A 17,291-nucleotide genomic window follows, 5' to 3' on the forward strand; every position below is an offset into this window, starting at 1 on the left:
AATTGTCAGCTGTTTCTAAATGGAACAAGTTTTCAAGAGGACAGAAGATCGTCACGGTCGGCCGGTCCAGCTCCATAGGGGAGACGTCCACTTCACGACTCTCCACCTCCTGTTCACTCCCTTGGTCACAATCCCCCACCTACTGATTATCACACGCACCTGTCTCTAATTCCCTCTCACTCCTTACAAGCCCACAGGTCCTGCAGGTCGGTGCTGTGCATTCCTTGTGCCTGTCGGGAGTGAGGCTGCGTGTGACGTCTTCTGCCGCTGTCCTGCACAGACGCCAAGTTAGTAGTGACGCTTGTGCTTTACGCACTTCTATTAGTGCTCTGCACTCTCCTCTTTTCTTTAATATATTTGAGTGTGTTGTGCACTTTGAGCATGAATATGGACATTAAAGTGAACACGGCACCATCCACATTGTTTGCTGCTTCTGTCACCCCGTTACAAAGAGCTGCAACGCTAGATGGTTTCAAATCAAAGTTAAAAACATCCATGTTTGGCCAGGCCTTTGGTTAAACCTTTTGTTGATATGATTTTGTTAAATTGATTTCAATTTCTATTTTTTTATTCATTATATGTTTCAGCAGTGACATTCCCAAGGATAGATCTCTGGTTGTAATAAGCTTCTTTTCCTGTGTAAAGCACTTTAATTTACTGCTTTGTATAAATTATATACGTATATAAATAAACTTGCTATGCCTACGCCATCAACTCGCAGTGCCGTTACTCCTATCTTAAAATTGGGTCAACCACCATATGGTGTAAACGTGCCCCCACCTGAATAACTACTAATTTTACAATCACAAAAGGCAACAAACTGATAAACAACTCAAAACTCCATATTCATTAAACTTCTATATAATAAAACAGAACAAAAAACATTTTGTCATGTGGAGTGCATCGTGCTCCAAGGTTTTTACTTGTTTGTTGCCATATTTAGTCAGTCAGTCAAATTTATTTGTTTAGTGCTTTTCACAACAATGCAGGATGTTGTCACAAAGCAGCTTTACAATCTTTACAAGATTAACAATACTATGGGTCCAGATCCATAATGAGCAAGTCAAAGGCGACAGTGGCAAGGAAAAACTCCCTATAACGGTGGGGATTAGGAAGAAACCTCGGGAGGACCAAGACTCAAAAGGGAACCCATCCTGCATTGGGTGGCCCGTTGGCACAAGTCCGTGGTGCGCAGGGTAGTTCTACAGTAGTAGTCACAGTTCTCGTTCCCCGGCCAAGTAGTCACAGTCCCTTCAGTGTAGATGGTGAGCCTCTGATAGGAACTAGCATCCGCACTACCTCTTGTGGCAATGGCACGTCCAACCCCGTCATCAGTACATCCACCGACAGGTGCTTGTATCTGGATAGGTGCTTGTATCCCGCAGTGACCCATCCCCTTTGGGTGGCCTGGTTAAATACACAAATCACATATATGACACAAAATCGAATTATACAGACGAATACACAAATCACACACATCACACGATCAGACTAAGTATAAGGTAACTAGAATGAAAATTTTGGGTGTTGATATTGTCAGTGTAAATGTCTTGTGATGAACGCCAGGTTTTCATTCCGTGTCAGAGAAGTAATATTGGTACTGTAGGCTCCGACTGCAGTATTACTCCCCAGCTGAACCTCGGAGAAGAAAGATATGTGATATGGTAAACATGTAACAGACTAATCAAAAGCCAAAGTAAACAGTCTTTAGTTGAGATTTAAACATTGAGACCGTGTCTTGAGTCCCGAATAGAGGCAGGAAGATTGTTCCACAGTTGTGGAGCTTTATAAGAAAAAGCTCTTCCACCTGCTGTGATCTTTTTGATCCTAGGACAAGTTAATAACCCTGTGTCCTGTGAACGTGCTGGGTTGTAATGATCAATAAGTTCACTAAGATAGTCTGGAGCTAAGCCATGCAGCGTTTTATATGTTAATAAAAGTATTTTATAGTCAATACGGAATCTAATTGGCAGCCAGTGTAATGACGATAGTACGGGACTAATGTGATCAAACTTTTTAGTTTTTGTTAAAACTCGTGCTGCTGCGTTCTGAACCAGCTGGAGTTTGTTTATCAATTTACCAGAACATCCAACTAGAAGACTGTTGCAATAATCTAGACGAGAGGATATTAATGCATGGATAAGTTTTTCCACATCACTAGTATTTAATATATTTCAGATTTTAGCAATGTTGCGTAGGTGAAAGAACGCTACACTAGTTGCATTTTTAATGTGTGTATCGAATGAGAGATCTGAGTGTATTGTGATGCCTAAGTTATTTACCTCTGCGCTAGGGGTTATAGTGTATATATATATATATATATATATATATATGTATATATATATATATATATATATATATATATATATAGATAGAAAGAATGTAGATTCAATGCTACATTATGTATCTTGTCTCTCGCTGCCCTAGACCCAACTATAATTAGCTTTGTTTTATCCGGATTTAGCACCAGCGCAAGGTAGGAAACATAGGAGCCTGTAACAACGCAGAACAAATCCTGTTTGTAAGGGAAGGACTGCACTGCACATCTTAATGGCTGAATACACACATCTTAATGCCTGGAAACACACAACTGCTTTCATAAATTATATTCCTCTCACTCAAAGTCTCACTTCCATTCCTCAGATGAGATTTCAAAAAGAGAGAACGGCTCCATGTAAAAGTTCATATCTACACCTCACCTCCTCCACCACTTCTTCTTTATTCTATGTGCCATTCCCTGAACCTCACTGTTCTTTTCTTCCTTTCCATCCCTCTGTTCAGTTTTCCTTTCCTCATTTATCACATGAGTGACAGATCTCTGATATGGATATAAAGACAAATTCTAAAACTATCGCTAATACGATTTAAAAAATAACATTCGGCAAAAACGGCTGTAACTCTTGAAATATTAAACATGGAACAGAAATACTTTGGATTTTTCCATGAAACATATCTGCCTACAAATGGGGAAAGTTTGAAGGGATTCTGATGGTCAATCAAAATTTTGTTTGATTTGACATGGAATGACCCATTAGCAAATGGGTGCTTTGCGTTTAAATGGTACTTCAGACTGGTAAAACTCCTACAATAAACTAATTCCGCGTTGCATAAGGTGCAAACAACTTTAGTCTTGACAATGTCTCCATTAGGAAGCTTCTTAAAAATAAATTTTCCATGAAGCAAACCTGGCGGCTTCGTGGCTGCATCCATGTAAACACATGTGCGATTTGTTATGGGTGGTAATTTACAGGTTTGAAAACTCGTTCTCGCCCTCTACTGTGCAATTTGGTTAGGAATACAGCCAAGCTAAACTATCAAGATGAATGTCATCAGTTTGCTTACACATCTAATGGTGATGCATTATTTTTTAACACAGTGCAGTTTTGGACACAGACCCTGTTTTTTTAGTAATGTGTCAGCGCTTGTTGTGTTAATCAACATATTTTCCAAATCGATAACTTCAAATAATTAGACAAGTCTCCCTTGCCTACACTGTAAAAAACAGAACTTAAAATTGCTCGCCTTACTTTGATTTTTAGTTTAGCTGAGCCAAAAATAATTAATTGCACCATAAACTATAACAAAGTAATTGGATCAGCTTACTTTATTGAGTTTCTTGTTAAAAGTTGATCTGACCTTACAACCTGCATTGTCAAAGTATACAAATTGTAGTTGAATCCTAGTTGAGGCCAGGCCAACTCCTCTGCACATGCTCAATTTGACTCCTTAGTTGAGAACGGGGCGGAGTTTGCGATTTCTGCCAGAATTGGACTCCGGACATCTTGAAATGGATTTCACCTGCGGCAAGCAGCGACCTACGCTACTCTGAACTGAATATGAATGTCCAAATGTGAGTTTTTTGGTTGAAATACTACCTTTGTTGCAGAAAGGTATAATAAACGTGTTAATTTAACTGTTTTGTCATTTGTCTTATATGACCCAACTTCAGTTAGCTATTCTTTATATAGAATTTAGAGATTTATGTACATGTGAAATATACATTATCTGAACAAGATATTTTAGAGTTGGGCCAAATGGGGGGGTGCCAGAGGGTTACATCATTACCCATGAGCCCTTGCGGCTCCGGCCCTGTTATGCATATCATGTGGTGTTTATGTCTGTATAGTGTTATTAATGATTATTAATTGTGTGTTATTAGTTAAGTCACCCCAGTCCATTTTTTTATGTACATGTGCATTATCCGAGTTCCCCCTCCATGTATGTGTAACGTTGCCGTCTACATGACCTCCCCATGTTTTATGTGCAAGCCCAAGCTATTTGAGGCCTCTAGTTTCATTTGATTGAGTGTCAATTTTCTTGCGAGGTGAGAATAAAATATCTGTTCTTAATAAGAATGGGCTTGTCTGCAGCTTTTCTCCCACACCACGCCACAATATAATAAGTTGGCACAACTTAAAAAAATTTGGAAGTCTTGGTATGTAAAACTTACATTTTGAGGTTCATATACATGGGCAAGATAAATTATCTGAACAAGATATACTAAGTTAGCATAACTTGAATAATTTGGAATTATTTATAGGCAATACTTAAAATCTGAAGTTTATATACCTGTGAAAAATAAATAATTGGAACAAGAAATAATAAGTTGGCTCAACTGTGAGTGAATTTCTTAAAAACTTAGAGTTTGAGTTGGGATCAAAACTCAAAAATCGAGTGCAGTAAGTTGCCTTGAAATTTTGAGTTTTCTCAACTTTTTCGTTTTTACTGTGTATGAACCCCACCACACCTTCCCACCCTAACATTCTTTCTCTCAAATTTTTTTTTGGGCGATTGTTGTACAGCAGTGTTTTTGCTTTTCTACAGGTAACCGATCCAGAGGATAAGCGGACCAGAGGTGTCCAGATGGGTGTCCAGATGGGTGTCCTCACTGTTCTCGCAGATGATGATGCACCTGCCTTGCTGCCCACAGTCACAAATATTGCCATTGTTTAAAAATATATATAGTGCTGGGAACAGTTGTACATTAACAGAGGTTCCAGATGTTTGTTTTGGGATGATTAAGTGCTCTACCTCAAATGGTTTGGAATATGTCCACTGATCACCCACTTAAGGTTATGGCAGGCACGTAAAAGTAAGTTATTTTAAAGTAAGTTATTTTACTTTAACTGGTACAATGGCAAGCTTGCAGTATTGCTCACCGGCCCCAGTGAGACCACTAGTCTGGACTGTAACAGGAGAGTCATCTGCTTCAGTGTCAGATCTGACCTCTTTCTTCTCCTTGTGATGGATATGAATGATACTTGGATGTCTGAAATGACAAGTTTTACATGAAAGGTGTTTTCTACATTCTTTGCTGATATGCCCAGTACACAAACAGCCAAAACATATGCCCTTCCTTTTAAGAAAGGAAAACTTTTCATTATGAGGCTTCTCATCAAGCAAAGAGCATGACTCCAGTGCGTGCCCACCCTTGCAGAATAGACAAATCTTCACAAACGTCTGACGATCTTGAACCTTTATTTGATGATTTTTCTCAAAGGCAGTAACAGTTGTCCCAAAGCTACTTCCTTTAGCCCTTGGATAAGGACGTTTTCCTCCATCACTGCCCTCTGCTGTTAAATGTGTTGGAGGAATGTCACATAGGTTTCCAAAGACAGGATCTGTTGCAATTTTAACTTGACGCTCAAGAAAGAGAACAATATCAACGAATGTAGGTCTGCGATGCTGCCGCTCCTGGACGTCACACGCTACTGTTCGCCATTTGTCTTTCAACTTATATGGCAGCCTTTTAATCACAGCAAGCATATTGGCAGGAGTATTCAATTCAGAGAGGCCATGAACCTCTTCCATCGCATTGTGACAGCCACATAAGAATAGACAATACGCCTGAAGAGCCTTTCCATCCTCTGATCTAATTAATGGCCATGAGTGGACTTTGTTCAGATAAGCAGATGCAATCACATGTTCATTTCCAAAATAATCATACAATAGTCTTTGCTTTTACATATCCAGCACCATCTTAATTATAGCATTTTACCCACATGTCTCATATCAAAATGTTCAGAACAATCTCTGCTCTCTTCCTAATGAGGTTACATTGACTGAGAGTATTTCAGGTTTAGGATCATATATAATATGATCCTAAACCTGAAAATATGAGGCATATTTTCAAAATTCTTTCATATTTTATATGAAACTACACATTTACTGAAAGAGATCAATAATATTGTTGCTTGAAATATGTTTGCTCAAGTGTTTGCTTCACAAAAAATAGTGAAACGTAATATATATAGTAGTATACAAGTAGTAAATAGGAACGTGTACAACAAACTACAAACTACAGAGCAGAGATCAGCTTAGTTAAAACATATCCACTCATCTAGATTATTATATACTATACTTCCACATCTACAAAGCAAACATCTAGGCAAAACACAAAAAAGGAAATCATAAAAAAATAATTTAAAATAATTTTATAAAGAATAAATGACGAATTTTGCACAGAAGTAGCTTCTAGCTAGCTAGCCAGCCAGCTAGTAGCACACATCGCGAGCCTATCTGTGATCGTCCGCTATTATAGTGAGTGATATTGCAAAATAACATTCATTTAGCCTTTGATCTGTTATACTTTTTCATAAAACCCCTCAGGAATTCAACCTACCTTCATCACTGCTATGTAGATCGCTAGCTAGCTAGCAGAGGTTGTTGGAGGTTCAGCGGTTGTTTTCTCTTTGCCCAGGCTATAGAATGAGTATAAAACCCTCTGCTACTTCCGCGAAGGGCGGTGGCAGTCACACGGGGGAAAGCAATAAACCCATATACGGGCAAGCCATATATGGACTAGCCATATACGGGCATGCTTTCAACTCGCTCATGTATTGGCTCCTTGGTCTGCTCAAACATGAATTAACATTTAAAGGGACAGCTTCCAGTTTGCGAAAATGTTTGAACCATGTGTCTACGATGTTGTATCGCTGAGATATTAATAGAAATATCTGGACGGCGGCCATATGGACGTCAGTCGACCTGGGTTAACCTGTTATGGTCTACGGCAAAAGTACTTTATCTTGATGCCATTTTTGTTGTAATTATTTATTAATTTTTTTTACTTCAATAAAAAAAAAAAAAAAATTCACATAATTCCACATGACGTCATAATACCTGCTCTGTAGTTATAGCAACGTCATAACAAATGAGGGTATATAAGTACCATGTACAGTATAATTTCATATCAGTTCGTGTAAAAATGATGTCGTGGAAGGATATTAAAAGGAGGTGCCTCTGGTGCTGGTGCTGCGGAGGAACCCAAGAAGACTCTGACACAGAGGAAGAACCCAGAAGAGAGAGAATTAAAAAGAAAAAAAGAAAAAACAAAAGAGCACCAAAACAGGAGACAGACAACACCCATCGCCTGAGTGAGTAAATTAGTACAATGACCACAACTTATTTGGGGGCATATATTGGGGCTTTTTAAAGGTTTTGTTCTTTTAACACAGCTTGGGTAGGCACAGTAAAGCCTGAATCAGACTAGTGCTGGGCGGTATACCGGTTCGCACCGGTTTCTCACTGGACGCTTTTTATTGCTGCGCCGCTAAGCACACATGCAACAGACGCAAATCTAGCTTGCTGAAAACGACGCGCAGGGTAAAGCCTGGTTTATACTTGACGCGTCGCGAGCAGCGCGAGGGTCCGCGCGTCGAAAATGGTAATCGCGGTGGCTCCGCCCGTGCGCGAGGGTCTCGCGCGCTGATTCGCGAGGTCGTGCACCTCTTGAATTAACTTCGCACACGCGCTGCGCTTCAGCGCGATGAACAAAGTCATGTTTGCAGGGTTCATACACCTTTATAAGGTGGAATTAATGCACTTGAACGTCACTTTCAAGGTCCAGTTCAATATTTCCCAGCATGTTAAACTTAAATAAGTTAAACATTTATACATATACTCGAAATGATTCGAAATAATTCGCTTTTAATCACATTATTTAATGGTGGTTTATTTTCAAAACGCCCAATCTTAACGTCTTCACGTTCTCTCATGTTTCGTCCTTATAATCTGGAAAATACAGGTAGCAATCGCGGGGGCTCCGCTGTGGCGTGTTGAGGTCGCGTTCCGCTGTGTTTTGTGGTGTTATGTTTGTAGGTTCATCCGTTTTCAAATTCAAGCACTTGTACGGCATTTTCAAGGTCAATTATCAATATTTTCAAGCACCTTCAGCTTAATTAAGTTACATATTTATACAAATACACATATGGTCGAAATTATTCGAAATAAAAATAAATTGTCACATTAAAAGAGATTAAAAAATAAAAGGTTTATAATTTTTACTGCAACTGTCGTGCTATGTGATTCATTCACTACTTTAGTGCTACCATTTGAAAACTGATCATGTGTGGCCATGCAAATCTGCTTTACATGTAATACTTAAGTGGAGACATTTTCTAACGGTGGAATAGGGTACTCTTAACCACTCTACTGCAGTAATTCTTTTCGTAATCAATGCAGTTAATACATCACGCATGGGGAGAAAACCGTCAAATACTGTGAAAGCGATATAATTTTGAAAAATACTGTGATATAGAATTTTGTTCATACCGCCCAGCACTAAATCAGACTCTTGTAAACTGTTTACTCACTATGCATCTTTAAGCCTGTAGCAGTACTGGAAGTCTGTTATTTTTGATTATTATTAATAAATTGCAATATCGAGTAACAGAAAATACACAGATCAAATGAAAAACACTCATCTGTTATTACCATGCAACATTTACCATGCAAAAATCTTTTTTGCAGTAGCACCTTTGAACAAAAGTGCTGTGGATGAAGCTTGTGTGGAACTCCTCCAAGATCCCCGTGATGAGATTGGGAACTCTTGCAGCCGACCTCTAGGTGAGCAAGACATATTCATAAAAAATCCCTTTCTGATAACTTATTTGTTAATTTGATGACATCAACCTGTTCAATAGGCTTTAATATCAATGCAAGACATGCTTTTAACACAGTTCAGCTGAAAAACATTCAACTGTTATTTTCGTATAATACTTAATTAATGTATGTTGAAAAATCTTTTGTTTTTCCAGAAACACCTGTGAGTAAATGTGCTCTGGATGAGGCCTGTGAGGAGCACATCAACAATGTCCTTGATGACATTGAGGACTCTCGTAGCCGACCTCTAGGTGAGCAAGACATATTCATAAAAAATCCCTTTCTGATAACACATTTGCTAATTTGATTACATTAACCTGTTCAATAGCTTTTAATATCAGTGCAAGACATGCTTATATTAACACAGTTCAGCTGAAAAACATTCACCTGTTATTACAATGTATTATGTAATTAGGACTTACACCTGTGGACGAGGCCTGTGAGGATCTCCACGCTCTCCCGGACGAGACCGAGGAGTCTGACAACCCACCTCTAGGTAACCAAGACACATTCATACAGAATCTCAAGCTGATAACATGTTGAAAAAAAAACTATATGTTGAAAAAAAAACTATATGCACTTGAACTTTCAACTATTATTATATTTTGATTTAAGCTTCACTTCAAATGTTTCTTCTTGGGGATTGAAGTGTGAGGGTGAGTGAGAGATTACGTGCATGGGTTGGGTTAGAATATGTGTATGTCTGGATGTGTATGTCTGGATGTGTAAAAATGTACTGTATATCTCTGTAGATGCGTCTCAATGCGGTCCTCTGTGTGAGGGTTCGAGTCCTCGCCCCCTGTCCGAGATCAGCCACCAGAAACGCATCACTCTCGAGCACTTCACCTTCCACAAAGTGCTTGGCAAAGGAGGCTATGGCAAGGTAGAGTCTTCCCCTTCACGCGGCTCCCGCGTCCTCCACACACGCACTGACTCTGTGTCTCTCTTCACTTCTCCTGACTATTCACTTATCATTTTTACACGTCTGTCCTTTTGCCCTTCTATTGTTAAATACTATCTCCACAAGAATAGACCAAACAAGCACTGATCTTTATATTTCATGTATGTGTGTGTGTGTTTTTCTTTCACTCTGGTCTGTTTGTTTATTTCTCTCCCTTGGTCCCTGCTCAGGTATTTCTTGCTGAACTTAAGGGAAGGGAGGAATGGTTTGCTGTGAAAGCCATGAAGAAAGACGTGCTGATCAATGATGATGTAGAGAACACCATGGTGGAGAAGCGGGTGCTGTCTCTGGGATGGGACTGTCCCTTCCTAACGCACCTTTACTGCACCTTTCAGACCAAGGTAGTAAAGAACAAATGAAAGGTTATATTATACGGTTCCTCCACCTCTCAGTCAACAGTAATGGGGTGTCCAGCAGGACTCTTTTGTATAGGCAGTAATTAACCACACCAAACTGTTTACTGTAACTTATACTTCATGGAATCACTGTGGTATTTAAATGATTGTTGAGTCAGTAATTCTGCTTGTACTCATACCAAAGTGTTTATGGCATTGTCTGCATGTTAGGAACACTTGTTCTTTGTCATGGAGTATGTGAACGGAGGTGAACTGTACTTCCACAAACAGAAGAAAGAACGCTTAGACCTCAACAGAGCCACGTGAGTCAACACACACACACACACACAGTGATGTTTTTTTGTATGCCTTATATAAATATAAACGTAGGTGTGTGTAATTATAGTCCGGTCTGATGGCTCCTGGTTTGTTTCTTCCTTCCAGATTCTATGCAGCTGAAATTGTTTGTGGACTCCAGTTCCTTCATGGAAAGGGCGTCATCCACAGGTAACACACACAAACAAATCTACATGGACATTCTGTACTTTCACCTTTACTGTTCTTGTCTACTAAACCACATTGTATTTCTCTCTTGCATTAGGGATCTCAAGTTGGACAACGTGCTGCTAGACGGAGAAGGTCATGTAAAGATAACAGATTTTGGCTTGTGTAAAGAGAATGTTTTTGGAGACAATCTTACCAAAACATTCTGTGGGACACCAGAATACACGGCCCCTGAGGTATGAGATGGCATCAAATGAATTTGACATTCAATGTTCTCACCTGTAGCAATGCCAGTGTAATTCAGTATGCCCTCTTGCAGACCATGAATTTGTGTGTGTGTGTGTGTGTAGATCCTTCTGGAACAGCAGTATTCCTTCTCAGTGGACTGGTGGTCTTTTGGTGTGCTGGTGTATGGGATGCTGGTTGGTGTGCTTCCATTCGATGGAGATGATAAAGAGGAGCTTTATGAGGCCATCCTTAATGACACACCTGTCTTCCCTCCCTGGATCAATATGGATACCAGAAACATGCTGAAAGGAGTAAGCATGCACAAAACCACACCTGATGACACATTAATAATAGTAATAATACTAATAATACTTCACAACCAAGATGAACAGAGCTTTGCTATTATGCACTTAGAAAGGAGACACACTGAGATATTTCTATTATGAATAATATTCTTGCTTTTGGTTTTCTTCCATGAACAAAGCTGTTTGAGCGAGACCCTGCTCAAAGACTGGGTGTTGTGAGCAACATTCGAGGTCATTCATTTTTCAAGACCGTTGACTGGACTGCTCTGGAGAGGAGAGAAATTGAACCCCCTTATAAGCCAAATGTGGTATGAGCTTTCTTTCCATCTCTTACAGTCCTCTCTCATTCCTGTTTTTTTTTTTTTTACATACTGTACGCACATAGAGCAAATTGCAAAAATACAGATTCTGAAATGCCTCTGTTCATCATGTGATTTGCTTCCATTCTCCTCCACCCACAGACATCACACAACGACTGCAGCAACTTCGACCAGGGGATTTTAAGTGAGGAGCCCCTCCTGTCCCAGTGTGAGGAAGGTTCGCTTGATTCAATGGACCAGACTGCATTTGCTGGCTTTTCCTTCATCAACCCGAGGATGGAGCCTCTCCTGCAGCAGTGATGAACAACCTGCTCCACACCCACATTTGTACTGCGTCTTTTTCTGCCATGTTATGAATAAACTACACAGCCAGTGTTTTTATGTGTCACTGTCTCTCCCTTCTCAAAATAAAACCTGTATTATGGGCATGGATTTTAGAATATACCCAAGATCAGGGGTGATTCACAGAGGTGTCAACTGGCCATAACTGCTCCTCCAGGTTATGTATTCCATTTTAGGCAATATTTGATACACCCTTGCCAAATCCATGTAGATGTTTTGTTCCAGTAACCACTGAATTATTGTAATTCAAAAACATTAGATAATCTCTCATTGTGTCCATGAACACCACTGATAAAACCTTTAGAATATGTGGAACGGCAGAGTAAGGCTTAATAACCCAGTTTGTAAAAGAGGTCACTGAAAGTATAGATAAAAAAGATATAGATTATGTACAGTTGAAGTCAGAACATGCATGTTATACTCTCTTGCTTTGTATTGTGAGTTTGCAGGGGTATATTTAATTTAAGCATATGTGCATATGGTGTAAACAGTTTCATTTTTGTGTGCAATAAGCTTAGAAAGGAAATAAATACAATGCATTTTTAAAAGTAACGACTGAGAGCTAAGAGGCGGACACAAATGCTGAGGAGAGCAGGGTTTAATAGCTGGAGTGTTAACATAGAGGGTACAAGGGTAAGGAGGCATATTAATTAAAATACAACTATCACAAACCAAGAACTAACAACCAGACAGGATAACTGTCATAACAAAAGACAACTTACAAGGCAGGAATACACACACAACCAGGATAACCACCACAATGACTTCCAAAGAGGGACTGAAACACAGGGAGTACAAATACCAAACACATCAAGACAAACTAGAAACACCTGAGCTGAAAGGAAGGAAGGAGGGAAAGACAAGACAAGGTGAACAACAGAAGACACGGACTGGACTCACTGGGGAATGGATCTAAACAAGGTTACACAGAAGACACGGACTGGACTAACTGGGGAACGGATCTAAACAAGGTTACACAGAAGACACGGACTGGACTAACTGGGGAATGGATCTAAACAAGGTTACACAGAAGACATGGACAGAACTGACAGCAGGGAACACCGACGGGTGTGACAGACAGAGGGAAAGCATAGAAACAGGACGGGATAAACAGACAAGGAAAACAGACACATGAAACGGGACTGGAGTGACAGCTAGAGAGGGGGGCGTAGCCCTATGTGATATGTATATTAACCATTAGGAAACTGGTGTCTTCCAGTTTCCTAATCAACAGGATATTTTAATTTATTTTTGTACCTTCAATATTGAACTATTTTAGGACACTGGTTACACCATTGCGCCTTCTTGTGGACAATTTTTAAATTGCCTTGATTTGAAAATCAAATGCTAAGAAACAGATTTTTTAGTTGTAATCCAGCAGTGTAATTTTTTTGACTAATATTTATATTAAGAGACAGTAAAAAAGTATATCACTGAAAAATAATCAAAATAGACTAATCTTATTAGTAAAAATTATATATAATGAACATTATTTGCAGAAAAGTCAGATTTAAATTCCATTCGAGTTCTGCACTTGTACATGTTCTGCACTTAGTGTACTTATTGTATTTATTTATTATTTTTTGCAACAGCTTACATATTTGTTGCATCATTTGACTCATTGTGCCAAACTTTACTCACTAGCCAAATAAGATAAACGTCTCACTTCTGTGTCAAAATGAAACTTTGCAATCAATACTGAACTATCCTTATTCAGAATGGTATTTTTGCAGTAAAATCACACACATGCACCATCTGAATTACTCTTTCAAAGAAGCAAGAACACACTGGTGTTCTTTATACTAAATACTGGGGGGTTAAAATGGCTCATTCAGGGTTATGTGAAACATTTGAACCTAGATACTCATCCTTAGTCTACTTTTATTTCTAGTAGGGTTGATTACTGTAATGGACACTTAATGGCAATCTTAAACAGCTTCAGTTGAATCAAAACGTAGCTGCCAAAGTACTCACTATGAGCAAAGGAAGGAATCACATCAGCCTCATCCTTACTATATTAGAGAGGTGACTACAAACTGCTTAAACAAGATCGAAAATACTGCATGTGACAAACAGCTCATACTGTTTTTATAAATTTTCGCTGCCTCTCATAGCTAGTGTCACGTTCATGCACACTGTAGTGCATGTGAACTATACGTTATAAAAGTGAGAAAACCTGCAGTAAAAAGGCTTGAGTAGTTACTTAAGACAGGTCAGTGTTATAAAGGTCAGTTTATAACACCGGGCAGCAATATCTGTTGACTTTTATTGTTGACTTTGATTAACAAGTATAAATGGGACGCTATAACAATGTTTACGCAGGATTGAAATCTGTTTGAGTATTTTTTATCAGGCGTGGCTTTTCAGTGTCAGGAATGATATTTTACATATAATAATCAATTTTCATCCGCGTATCTGGGTCCGGGTCACGGGGGCAGTAGCCTAAGCAAAGAGGCCCAGGTTTCCCTCTCTCACCTCTTCTAGCTCTTGTAGCTTGTTAATCTGTCGTTCCATTCTTCCCTCACTCTTGAACAACAACCCGAGATACTTGAACTCCTCCACTTGAGGCAAAACTTCACTCCCGACCCAGAGAGGGCACTACACCCATGGGCGTGGCAGTGGGGGGTAAAGTGGACCTGACTACCCAGGGCCCGAGTAGAGAGAGGGGCCCATTTTGCTCATGTGCCTCATTTACTGGCATTTATAGGGGCTCACTGACATTGAGGGTGTACAGGGCCCAGCATTTGGTGCTATGCCCCTGACTCCACTCTTGTCCGACATTATATTTTACAATTAATCTGTATTACTCAGGAATAAGGTTGATTTACACTAAAAATTTTACAAACATCTAAAATGTAGCTACAGGTGTCTCATTTCCCCTACATTTGGCCTCAGAAACTTTCCTTCAGTGTCCAGCAAGAATCTGCCAACACAGTGGAGATACAGTTTACCTGCTACCACTTTACCTGCTACCACTTTACCTGCTACCACTTTTCCATACAATAGGCCTAATGTCATGCAAGTATAGTGGAACAAAAAGACTGTGGGGGCTAGAGGAAATCTGAAAACACATTTGGGTTCAGGATGCGTAAATAAACAGGATTTTTTGTTTGGGACAAAATCGTTCTTAAACACTAATGATTATTACTCATTCTATTCCGCTTCCAGTCTGTGATAATTTAATTATCTTTTTTCTTGTTTAATAGAAAATAGAAGAGGAAAGAGTTTCGAGCCTGATGGTTTGGTATTAATCACAAGCCTTCAAAGAGTTCAAAACTCAACTTTTTAACATCAGGCCACACACGTGTATCACAGCATCATTTTCGTCTGAACTGCAGATTATATTGGATTTGTTATAGTGAAGTTTACGACAGGATTACAGATTACAAATCAAATTTGATACAGAAGTAATCAGCATTCAGATGAAGGAAATATTTCAATCATTTAATATTGATAGAGGTTTCATTTCATGTTTTAATTGATTCATGGCTCCAAAGAAAAGCTCTGGAGGGCCGTCTTGCCATAAAGTTGGTGTTTCTACTGCTCCTGAATAAATTAGTCAGAATGAGGTTTGTAATGAGGCCCTTTGCTGCCCCCTGCTGTACACAACGTGGAATTTCCTGCACATTTTCATTGGACAACATTGTCTTAACTCACTTTGTTTAATGATGTAGTCGTGCTGGGAAATTATGAACCTAAATGTTTCTCACCTCTGAATCAACACCTACTGTATTACTGAAAATTTAATTCAATGAGAATGAATATTATATATACTTCTTTCAACGTTTTGAAAGTCTCAGTGCATATAAGCATGTTCAGTGCTAACCAACCACTGCCAACAAACCACTACGGAGTACATTACATACAGACTGGGGCAGTGGCTTCAGGTTTAAAGCTCTAAATGACAAGTCCTTGTAAATGAGTGGCATAGCCCTGATGATGAGAATCATATCTGACATTGTCTTCTGTAGGCAAGCAGGGGATACAGTGCACGAACTTGTGTGTTCTAGATACCCCCACATACATGCAAAGTCTAGGCAGGTCTGCGTAGTCATCTGGACTGCGGTCAGCTGATAGGGAAGGCAATTCGTCAGGAAGAAGAAGATAAAAGATTTATATAAAGATTTATTGCTATTCATAAAAAGACGTCATTCTTACTTGACCGCTATGCAAAGGTGGCACTGAATGATATTATTGTTCCTTCATTTGTTGCCCTGGCAACGGTCAATGTGGCCGAGCGGTTCGGAGGCGCGTGCTCCCGTCTGCAGGTGAGTAGCACCTGAGTAGAACTTGAGTAGAACTTGAGTAGCACCTGAGTAGAACTTGAGTAGCACCTGAGTAGAACTTGAGTAGCACCTGAGTAGAACTTGAGTAGCACCTGAGTAGCTATACACTCGTGGGCAAAAGTTGTTGTAGAACTTTTTGTCAGATGTTTATGTGGTATAATGAAGTACATAAGAATTATTATGTAATTATAAGAATTCCTTACATTCAATTTTTTATTGACAAATACATTCACTTTAAACATAGACTTAATATTTAGAGTGTTGACCCTTCGTGTTTAAGACTTCTACAGTTCTCGGCATGCTGGATATCAGCTTCTGGGCAAAATCATGAGTAAAGGCAACTTATTCTTAACTACTCAATGCTTGCAGTTGGTCACGTGTTAGCTTGATGTACTCTTTAACACAGGTACGAAAGTGTGGCAACCCTGAGAGTAGCAATAATACACACTTCTGTTTAGCCACGGCTTATTAACAAGCTCAAAACTGCCTGTAGAAGTCCGGGTCATTGAACATGCTTTATCGGGTATCTGTCCTGACTCAGGCTACATCACATCAGCATTCACACTGCAGTCCCGACGAGTCCTTCTGTCTTCAGCGCAAAGAGCACGGTTTCTTTTATATAGAGCAACCTTGGGAAAGTACTGCTTATACTGCATTTAGGAGAAACCATTTTCTTAATACCAGAAGTTACAATGTAAACGGGGGTGTAACTGCAGCACTAAATGTCTCTCTGTATTAGAATGAATTGGGCTCTGTAGCTGCACTCAGCTCTCTAGTGTCTGGCCGTGCTAATGGACTCGATAAAGTGACAATATGCTCATCATTGCTGCCTATGTCCATTTGCACTGTCAGCCTAATGACTGTCCTTTAGATACAGAAATCCATGTAATAGGCTCACCCGGGTCCCCCGTGTCTCGTAAAGTCGGAGGTATTGTTGTTTTAATTTGATCTGTGACACTTTTTTTACACACGGTTTCAGCGTTCAGGCTTCTGGCAGAGCGACTAGGAGCAGTTGGACTTGGTTGGGACGTTGGGCGTCCTGGATAAGTGTAAAACATCTATTTTGTGCTACTTCATTAAGCCATACACCTCCAGCTTTCTTTTTGGTTAGTTCACATAACCTACTT

General features: G+C 39.5%; 1 protein-coding gene and 1 long non-coding RNA gene across 4 annotated transcripts; one reads left to right on the top strand and one right to left on the bottom strand.

Moving 5' to 3' along the window:
* Window positions 1-59: 59 nt before the first annotated feature.
* LOC143475446 (uncharacterized) lies at window positions 60-6,727 on the bottom strand. Of its 2 annotated transcripts, XR_013121014.1 has the most exons (4): window positions 6,623-6,727; window positions 5,160-5,269; window positions 1,300-1,407; window positions 60-272 (listed from the first exon to the last, which is right to left on the bottom strand). It is a non-coding gene; the product is annotated as an uncharacterized LOC143475446 (long non-coding RNA). The 2 variants fall into 2 exon arrangements; XR_013121015.1 differs by lacking the exons at window positions 60-272; window positions 1,300-1,407 and adding an exon at window positions 4,744-4,920.
* Window positions 6,728-7,128: 401 nt separating this feature from the next.
* On the top strand, window positions 7,129-12,005 carry LOC143475308 (protein kinase C delta type-like). Of its 2 annotated transcripts, none has more exons than XM_076973125.1 (12): window positions 7,129-7,376; window positions 8,755-8,847; window positions 9,039-9,134; window positions 9,299-9,379; window positions 9,636-9,766; window positions 10,015-10,185; window positions 10,411-10,502; window positions 10,624-10,686; window positions 10,781-10,919; window positions 11,034-11,222; window positions 11,396-11,524; window positions 11,678-12,005. In XM_076973125.1, the coding sequence occupies exons 1-12, from the start codon at window positions 7,154-7,156 to the stop codon at window positions 11,834-11,836; spliced, it is 1,566 nt and encodes a 521-aa protein (XP_076829240.1). In that variant the 5' UTR covers window positions 7,129-7,153; the 3' UTR covers window positions 11,837-12,005. The 2 variants fall into 2 exon arrangements, with proteins under 2 accessions (XP_076829240.1, XP_076829239.1); XM_076973124.1 differs by having other exon boundaries at window positions 8,752-8,847; window positions 11,678-12,004.
* The last annotated feature ends 5,286 nt before the right edge of the window (window positions 12,006-17,291 follow it).

Source organism: Brachyhypopomus gauderio, chromosome 14 (assembly GCF_052324685.1).
Source record: "Brachyhypopomus gauderio isolate BG-103 chromosome 14, BGAUD_0.2, whole genome shotgun sequence".
NCBI lineage: Eukaryota > Metazoa > Chordata > Actinopteri > Gymnotiformes > Hypopomidae > Brachyhypopomus > Brachyhypopomus gauderio.

Excerpts from the sequence above, each read along its gene's own strand:
- LOC143475308 (XM_076973124.1), top strand. The coding sequence starts at position 7,154 with ATGAGGGTATATAAGTACCATGTACAGTATAATTTCATATCAGTTCGT. Across the intron at positions 9,135-9,298 it reads CTCTCGTAGCCGACCTCTAG|GACTTACACCTGTGGACGAG; the intron begins GTGAGCAAGACA and ends TTATGTAATTAG. Across the intron at positions 10,687-10,780 it reads GGAAAGGGCGTCATCCACAG|GGATCTCAAGTTGGACAACG; the intron begins GTAACACACACA and ends CTCTTGCATTAG.